General features: G+C 36.1%; 2 protein-coding genes across 2 annotated transcripts in view; one reads left to right on the plus strand and one right to left on the minus strand.

The window, feature by feature from the left end:
• LOC100374726 (inositol hexakisphosphate and diphosphoinositol-pentakisphosphate kinase 2-like) overlaps nt 1-2,477 on the plus strand; it is a 42,799-nt gene extending 40,322 nt beyond the window's left edge. Inside the window, exon 22 of the mRNA XM_078008787.2 lies at nt 1,284-2,477. Within this exon, the coding sequence (XP_077864913.2) occupies nt 1,284-1,405 (122 nt within the window). The 3' untranslated portion in view covers nt 1,406-2,477. The remainder of the gene's footprint in view (nt 1-1,283) is intronic.
• A 638-nt stretch (nt 2,478-3,115) lies between these two features.
• On the minus strand, nt 3,116-9,864 carry LOC144350687 (uncharacterized). Its single transcript, XM_085495143.1, has 2 exons — nt 9,750-9,864; nt 3,116-7,427 (listed from the first exon to the last, which is right to left on the minus strand). The coding sequence occupies exon 2, from the start codon at nt 7,229-7,231 to the stop codon at nt 4,841-4,843; it is 2,391 nt and encodes a 796-aa protein (XP_085351269.1). The 5' UTR covers nt 7,232-7,427; nt 9,750-9,864; the 3' UTR covers nt 3,116-4,840.

The raw sequence follows: 9,864 nt of genomic DNA on the forward strand, positions 1-9,864 counted from the left end.
CCTTTGTTTTCACCGCCAGGGTTGCCAAGCTCTGAAAATGCCTGGATGTCCGCCCCCCAAGGATAACGTCAAACAACCCCACTCAGGCTCGTCATCCGGGTATTTTGGATGCGCCCTCTAGCGGAATTCCGAGGAAAACTGGCAACTCGAAAATTAGGAATTATCACCTCAATAAAAACAAAGGAAAACTGTCAAGTGTAATTAGGAAGCGCCCCAGATTTTTATGTTCCAGATTACTGTATACTTGGCAGTATTACTGCCGTGGCCATTTTTAATTTATATTGAAGTCATAAGCGACATCTTGAATTAGCGAATCAGTTTTCTCGCTAAATCGCTAAAAAGACATGTTTTACAGTATATACAAGATGAGGGTATGCAAGGGGTATGATATGGGATGAAGATTTCATACGAATTGAAGAAGTTGCTCTAATTGCAAGATGATCACAAAATCACTGAATAAATCTACATTTCAAAACAATCAAATGCTGGTTCGTGTTTATCTGCATTCTGTGATGCTATTGGTTAGAACTACATTTGATTGTCTTGTACCAAATAGAATCACTTTTAAATGCTTGCAAAGCAAGAGAGTTCACTTTTCTTGAAATCATTTTTTTTAGCTCCGCTGTCGACTTTGTCGAGCGGAGCTTATCATATGAGTGATTTTCCGTCATCGTCCTTGTCAATGTTTTACTTTTTCGACTTCTTCTTGAAAACTACAAGCCTGAATGCTTTGATACTTGGTGTATATGTACCTTGGGTAGACCTCTCTCAGATTTGTTCATTTCATGATGATATCTTCAATTCTCTAATTTTGGTGAATATTTTTGTCATTTTTGGTAAAAAGTGATATTTTCGACTTCTTGTTGAAAACCGCAAGTCCAATTGCTTTGATATATTATACATATAGGTACTACATGTGGACCTCTCTCAGATTTGTTCATTTTCTAATGATATCTTCTGTTCTTTAATTGCCATGTGCATTGCTAACAGCGGAGCTATCTCAGCCAACAGGCTGCTTGTTTATCTTGTATACCACCACATATTGTGGTTATGAAAAGTGTGCGATATGTCTGTTTTGCATTTTTGCTGCGATGAATGTCGCTAATTTCGATCTGCAGCACTATTGGTTAGAACTACATTTGATTGACATGTACGAAATCCGTTACTTGCAAAGCGCAAAGTTTGCTTCTCATAAGATCTTCATTGCATATACATGGTTATGAAAATTTCTTACCCTTATCTTACAAATCTTTATTATAATTGTATATTTTGGACTCTCCTAGGAATGGATGTCATGGTGCCTTCCATTCATCCACTGGAAACCCTCCACAATTCCCTATCCTTGAAACAGGTAGAAGATTTCCTTGTCCAACTCACTGCGAAAGAGGATGGTGCGAGCCAATAAACAACACATGCCTTCACTCTCTGCAAATGTGATTCATGGTTTAAAACAGGAACATGCAGGATTTTTTAAGGTCTAGTGAATCGTAGATTGCTCGTTGCGGTTTGTGTGAACCATTACTACGTAGCGAATTGTTCAAGAATTGAGTCATCGCCAAAATTCAACTGTCAACTAGTGATGGCAGGGGATGTTTTAGAGATTAAACTTTATATATATATATATAGACAGAGAGGCTTGTGATAGAAATATTACTGCCCCAAATATGGGTGCTTGTACCCTCACAATGTTGGGCAAATGATCTACTGCAATTCAGTCAGATGCTCATCCATATTTGGTCACTGAATTAACATACAATTTACATACTTTTTGGAACTGATACAATTGAGTCTCTTCTTCATTAATACAAGTTTTAGGAATTACATGTACCCCTTTCCAGTGAAGTGTATTTTCTAGATTGTATTGAATTTCATTGCCATTTGACTATTTTCAGGCTGAATTATGCGTGCTTATACCTATCGTGTAATCTGTGAGTAACTATGCTTAAAATACCATTAATATCAATTTGAAGTTTTATAGCAAATATACACAGGAGGTGACATGTCATTTGTTCTCACAAATATGTGGGTGTGTGAAAAAGAACTGAACATTGTGCCCTTTAAGCCATTTTGACACATCACTAAAGCAAGGGAATTCTGAATGACGTAATCAGAAATGGTGATATTTATCATAGGCGCAATCAATAAATGTTATTCACTTTCTCTAAAAAAAAAAGGTTTGGTAACATCAAAAAGTATCCAAATAAATGCATGATTTTAGTGATTTAATTGTAAATAAATGGCACCAGATGTTATGAAAAGAAAGAACTGTTGGTGAAAAGGTTGGAGGGCACACTGGTATATTACAAAGTTGAGAATTCCCAAGAACACCAGATTGCTATATTAACTTGCCTTATTGTGAATAAAATTAAAAAGATCATGAGAATTAAAAAACAATATTTAAATTTTAATATGTTAATATGTAAATCATGTTTTCAATTGTGGTGTAGATAATAAAGCTGTTTTAAATAAAACATGAATTTATTGTTTTGATTGATTGATTGATTGATTGGTAAGTGTCCCCACCAATGCTGTCCCATCTGTATTGGATAAGCAAAGTGAGCATTCACTTTGATATTATCAACCTCAGCCACTGACTTGCTTTACTAAAAGAAACATGTCTGCAGTGGTTGCCATTTGCATTTCTGACATGGTTTTCAAAATTAGTAAATCTACATTATTTTTGAGTAAATTGTTTAATACTGTGGAATATTTTATTTTCGCTGGAAATAATTTTCGCTGAAAAGGCTTTTTGGGCGTTTTGTATGGAATTTATTTTCACTGATTTTTGATGAGTTGAATGTGAAATATAGGGGAAAAGTATATTCGCTGAAATTTATTTTCACGGAATCATCCTTTCAGTGAAAATAGCGAAAATAAAGTACTCTACAGTAATTAACTTGCACTTTGAAACACAGCCAAGGTTGAAATTGAAATTGAATAAATTCTTCAACTGTTGAAGACAGCGGCCAACTTAGAGTGGGGTCTGAATTGATGGGTTTGACCAGAAAGTTTCTACACAATAGAATGGATCATTCAAATTTATGACTTTTTAGATCAACATATAATGTAACACCATAGTAAGTTACAAGAATTTTGATAAGATTTACAAGAGCCATTTTTTCTACTTATTAATATTTTTATTCATGAATTTTTTACATTAAAGTATACACATGTGCGCAAAAAAGTATGGTTTGTGTGCATGGAATCAGTTTAACTTGTTATCACACAAGAAAACATAAAAACAGAACTTTACAAATATTCTTAGAATTAAGTTGAATTTCTACAAACTGTCAACTTTGATTTAAATAGCTATTAGACAATCAACAAAAAATAGACCAAGTTTATGGATACATTTTAGCAACTACTATCTAGCATTTCAATATACCGGTAGATGTTGGACAGGTATTTTTTTTACTTCATTCTCTGGCAATAACAGTGTCGGTAAGCAATTACAGTATTTAGTTCAGATATACACGTCTACCGAAGGACTTCATGCACCATCTCTTTGTCAATACAATATTACTGAAAGTGCATAGACTGACAAAATTGAACAAACAGAATAAGTTTCATGCATACAACTGTAACCATAGGAAAAAAAAACAATTGCCAGTCGACTATATTTTTTTTCGAAAATAAATGACGTGAACATGTAGCCCAGTTTAGAAAAATGATTGCAGACACATTCACAGATTAGAATATTTGACAAAAAAGCAGTCAATTTGATCAAATCACAAAATAACACAATCTATGGTATTTAATACCTATCGTTATTATACAAAAGTCACTGTAATGCCATTTGTTACAGCGTGCCATAATTGTGTGGTATTGCACTGGGTATTTGCATATTAATATATTAGGAAATCTCAATTCCGAATATGGAATGATTATGCACATAATTTAATAATAAAAGCAAACATGGCAGCCCCCATGGTTTGAAGTTCACTAAATCTGTTCTAAACGTTTTGGATTTCGGCATACTTGAGAGGAAAAGATGTATAACAATAAGGATAATGAGAGGATACCACAAATATGCACTCTGACAGTACGCAGTCACATCGAGCTTCACTGTGCGTTGGTCGATACCCTGCTGTACTGTCTGAGTGCATATTTTGCGGTATCCTTGTAATAACCTCATAGTATAGTACATGTGTGCAAACTTTCAACTAATCAGGTAATACATTGAGGAATCCAACTGTTCATCTCCGAGGTACGATGCCGGACACATTTAAGTATCAGAATGTAGCACTTTTGAAGGCCAATCTCGGGCCAAATCAAATCAGCTGTAGATACTATATAACCCCCTATTCTTGTATGTATATTATAAACCTATTCTACATCGTTTTAATTTAATTTAAGTCCTCTATTCTTTTCTGCAATTGTCACATTTCATAAAGCTTCAGACCTCTACAACTGTTAAAGTTTACTGCAAAACATGTCTTTTTAGCGAGTGAACTAATTTGCTAATTCAAGATGTCGCTAATGACTTCATTATAAATTCAAAATGGCAGCCATACGTCTTTTTCTCCACACACACACACTTTGTAAACACAGAAAACGTAATGATCAGGAGCGCTTCATTATTACACTTGACAGTTTTTCTTTGTTTTTATGGAGGTGATAACTGCGCATTTGTTTTGGTAGGGAACAGACAAATATTGTGAAAACAGGAAATCAACAAAGACAGGAGAGATTCACTAAATCAACATTTCACTCGTCATTTTACCACAATTCGATAAAATAGCATGTCACTTTTTCAACACGTTTTACAGTACCAGTGCCATTGTTCACAATGAATGATACTGTTCATGAAGTGTTATAGTGTAAGCATACAACACACAAACTAAACAAATTTCAATCTGAAAATTCCAACTGCAGAACTTGTGTTATTATCATCACAAATTATTTTCAAATTCTTATATGGATCCACATTGATTATATCTTCTGTTCTGTTTTGAATCTTCCATTTATGAGATTCAAAACGTTCTCTGTAGACATCAGCATACAGTCCAGTGAATTCAGGAATCCAGTAGTATTCCGTTTTATGTGCATCCATGTGGATTTCAAGGTAGACCTTTTCACTGAAAGTATCTCCACATTTACCACACATATGCAGACATGGCTTCTGCATCTGAGCGACACTGCGTTTCTGCAAAGGCATGTCAGGGTTCTGTTCAACTATATGCTTGCTTTCAGGTCTCCAGCTGCTACCCTTAATAGAAATGGGCATTTTCACACTATGTTTTCTAACTAAATGATCACGGACAGCCACAGTTGTTGAGAATGATTCAAAACAAAACCTACATTTATAAATTTCAAAATCTGCAAACTCTATATCCACGTGACATTTCATATGTTCTTGTAAGCTGTTTACCGATTCAAGTTTGTATCGACATTCACAACGGTAAGCAACACTACAGGATTCTACATGTGAATCCAGAAGAAATTTTGATGTGAAACTACATTGACAGTTCACACATATGTATACAGCCACAACTGGCCGCTTATTGGTGCACGCAGGATCAGATTTCTTGCTTGCACGTTTGCGTTTATGACTTGCACGTTTCACAGATTGAGCGATCATAGTTGCATTGCATGATATCACATGACTTTTTAACAGAAAACCAGACATAAATCCATTATTGCAAGATTTACATCTGTTCCTTGTTTTGCATCTCTTGATGTAACTGGACAAAGCAACCTTTCGTTTACAATTGTTCACATGTTGACGCATGATTTGACTTGGTTTGAAGAGACATCTGCAGTGCTTACATTCAACTGTGCCTATTCTAATTTTACACAATTTTATATGATGTGTAAGTGCTACGTTAGACTTTAAATGACGGTTACAGTACTGACATTTGGTGTCTATCACAGATTTACATGATAGGGCATGATACTTCAGTGCTATACTAGATTTAAACTTGCACTTACAAAGACTACATTTGCGAATTGAACTATTAAATTTTCCATGCTTTTTATTGCTTTTTTTAACATGGGAAGTAGTATCTGCTTTCATACCCTGGAGAGTAGTATCTACCGATAGCTTTCCGTCACCGAACTCAATGCAGTTAACCTGTGCTTTTGGACAGGACATCAAATGTGCCTTAAAACCAATATCAGAGCAAAAATACCGACTACAATGTTTACAGTTAAGTCCCATGCCTGAAGTCAAGTGATAATTCAGACTAACAACATCGTAAAACATCTTATTACAAATGCGACACTTTGGAAATGGTTCCTTCTTTGGATTGTGGTAGATCATGAAATGCTCTTCTGCCCTGCTTTGAGAGTAGAACTGCACATCACAAAGCGTGCAGACATCATGAAAAGATGCACACCTTGTGTTAATGACAGGTTTCTGCGTCTCAGGACACACTCCGATGACAGGTTGCTGCATTCCGGCACACTCGGCAACAACAGGTTGCTGTTTCCCTGTGCACAATTCCACTCTATGTTGATTGATATGCTGCAACATACTACATATCAAGGTTAGTTCGTTGCATTTTAAGCATCGGAAAAAATGTACTCGGTGGCTTGAAGTGATGTGATGGTCAAGGGCGTCCTTGGACGTAAATACACGTACACACTGGCTACAACGCGACAAACCCCCAGTGTGCTTTAGCATATGAAAATCAAAGTATTCCTTTGATGGGAACGTAGACTCACAAATTTTACATTCATAGCTAAGCCAGCAATTCTCAAATTGTGCCTGGCATTTTTGTTCACTTCCTTCAGTCTTTTTAACCACCATCTTTTTAATGACAGGCTCTTCAGGTGGTAGGTTGGTTCCACTTGTATTTAGTACTGAAATGTCCTTGTTATTAGTAACCATATTGGATTTATATTTGTGGGCAGTGTGCATGTGAATATTCAACGCATGTTTAGTTTTGAAAAATCTCTGACATACTTCGCATTGTGGAAGAACTTCCTTTTGGCTTTCATTTAAAGGTTGTTTGTACTCTGCACTATCTAATCCAACAGGTTGTGTGTCATTGTGTTCATCAGCTCGTATGATTTTTCTTTTATCAGATTGAGTGCTTTTGCTTTCATCAGGTTGCGTGTAATCCATAGAGTAACTTTTGTCCTGTGTTGTACCTAAACGCGAGATCTGCCATCGCACAATATGTCCCGCCATGTGTTTATTCAGCTCATATTTTGTGCCAAATTCATTGTTACACAACTTGCAAGTAAGAGATGTGATCGACTGGTGCTCTTGATTGTTAGTTGCCATATTACAACACTAAATATGCATTTAGAACCTCAGCTGCTTGGAATCTATAATGTAATATTTTCAGTCAATTTGCTACTGACTGTACAGTTGATAATATGGAATAATGGATAGCTTGTTTTCAGGCTACAATACATTACAGAATACTGAAGACTTGATGAATGAGTTGGATGCTGGGAGATTCAGTTGCTGGATGTGCCTGAAAAAGACAAAACATAAGTACACATGTGAGTGAAATTGTAATAGGAGGACTAACTTTGTTGCATTGTGCCCATGTTGCATAGGAATTGCTGTTTTTATTCAATATACAATTACATGATTGTGTTTCGGTTAACAAAAACATTTGGACAATGTCACACTTCTAGCAGAACGCAAGCTAGTATAGATCTGTGCATCAAGATTTTTTTATCAGACATGCCTACAATGTATGACAATTACAAAAATATACACAAATGATATCTCACTAAATTGGACTATATATAAACAGTTGATACTGGAGGCTAGAATGAATTGGTCTGTGTTCATTTAGTATATTTTCACCTCAGCCCTTCCAAATCAACTCAGGTAATTTGTTTTTATTTGCGCCAAAAAAATCACTTGATTGAGATTCTCAAGAAATGTGAGACTAATCTATGAATAATAGCTATACTAGTGAATTGGTATGGAGGGTTGTAAAGCGGATATTAAGTACAGATCAGTTTGTGCATACGAGTTCCCATGGTAATACCATGGCACTGAAGTCATGGAGATAACTAATGAATGACTGGATTCCAGGCTACCGATAATTAATAATTTGAGAGTATCACAAAACTAGGATTGAGGAACCCAATGAACACTTGCAAAGGTTAGATTGTGAATACAGAAATGAGACATCACTTTATTCACAAAAGCAAAAAACGCACTTTGTGAATAATACATGTATGCAAAGACACTAAAAAAGGCAAAAACTAACCAAGATTCAGTGCAAGATTCAGTATTTCTCAGGGGGGTGTCACATGACGTGATTGGTCTTTTTCCGACGTCATTAACATACATGAATAATTCATCAGGTAAAAAAAACCCACGAATTTCGGTATTTAAAGTTGTTAATACTGGCAAAAACGTGTTCTGTTTTATTTTAAATGCTCAATAAATGTTGCAAATGTAAAAAATATGCAGGTCTGTGTTTGATAACTCACTTTTTCCGGTACGAATAATTGCCGACTATGGCGGGCATCGTGGCGAGACTCGGCACTTTTCTCGTTTACGGCGGTGTTGCAATGAACAAATTTCTCATATATTGTAGATGGGCACTGTACCGTACTATTGGCAATATTGCTCAAGATTGCTCAAGCCGTTTTCATACTTTTTTGCCATGGCAAAGTTGCCTAATTAGTATGCATTTTTATTTATTCGGTGCTGAATGCACGCGAGAAAGTACGTGGTTAGTTGTTTACCCGAGGTCATATTGTGGTCTTCCGGTGTAGGTCGTGTCAGACCTCTTTAAATATGGCGATGTAAACATTAACTCGTGCTACTGTTTTGATCATAATGTAGACGTTGCTGATACTTTCAAAATTAGTTATGTAGTTTAGCAATAGTTTTGTAGTCTGTTTATAGTAGTTTTTAGCCAATATAGTGATGCGTGTTTAGGCAATTTCGAGTAGTGAAGCGATTCGGCCCGGCCGACTGTCAATTTCCCCCTGACGATGTTGACAAACATCATGTTATCAACACCGATGACACCGGTAAAAAAAGGGGGTCAAAAGTCTAAAAATCTCCGCAGTTCGCCGAGTGGGAAGACTCCAGAGAAGAGGGGAAGCCACATTTGGCCAACATATTCATCATACATTCAGAACGCCGATCGATGCTATGCGCGTACACCGGAAGTTATCAGAACAAAGATCTACTGTGGAATACTTTATTTTCGTTGGAATTAATTTTCGCTGAAAAGGCTTTTTGGGCGTTTTGCTTGGAATTTATTTTCACTGATTTTTAATGAGTTTAATGTGAAATATAGGAAAAAAGTATATTCACTGGATTTTATTTTCACGGAATCATCCCTTCAGCGAAAATAGCGAAAATAAATTCCAAGCGAAAATAAAGTATTCTACAGTATTCAGAAATGACCAGCTCCGACTGCAGTCTTTTTGAACAGCGCCCTCACATGCGACACCCCCCCCCTGGTATTTCTAGACTTATGCGTTTATTCTTGCGATAATCTCGCAAATCGCGTGACTTCAAATGGGATACATGTACTAGTATACATGTATATACATATGTCATTGATTTTAATACTAAATCCATACTAAACGCCCTTCGAAATACTATATCCTAGTCGTTTTTTCGTTGGAACACAGACATTGGTTTTCAGAGATGAAATCAGGTCTTATCATGGTATAATGGGAAATATAATCAAAATACATGGTTATCGGCTACCCGCAATGTCACAAACTAAACAGTAGACTACAGACTTCACGTATAAATATTGTAATTTGCAGATGTACATGTATAAACAACTGATATTCTACGAAGGACTTACCAACAATAGTTCGTAACCACGGCGTGGTGGCGCCAGTTAACTATATTTTTCGTTCTTCAGTGGACGAAATAGCAAGCACAAACCCGCGTACGCAGACGGCCATTTTGTTATGTTG

The sequence above is a fragment of the Saccoglossus kowalevskii genome, chromosome 21 (assembly GCF_978046115.1).
Source record: "Saccoglossus kowalevskii chromosome 21, keSacKowa6.1, whole genome shotgun sequence".
Lineage (NCBI taxonomy): Eukaryota > Metazoa > Hemichordata > Enteropneusta > Harrimaniidae > Saccoglossus > Saccoglossus kowalevskii.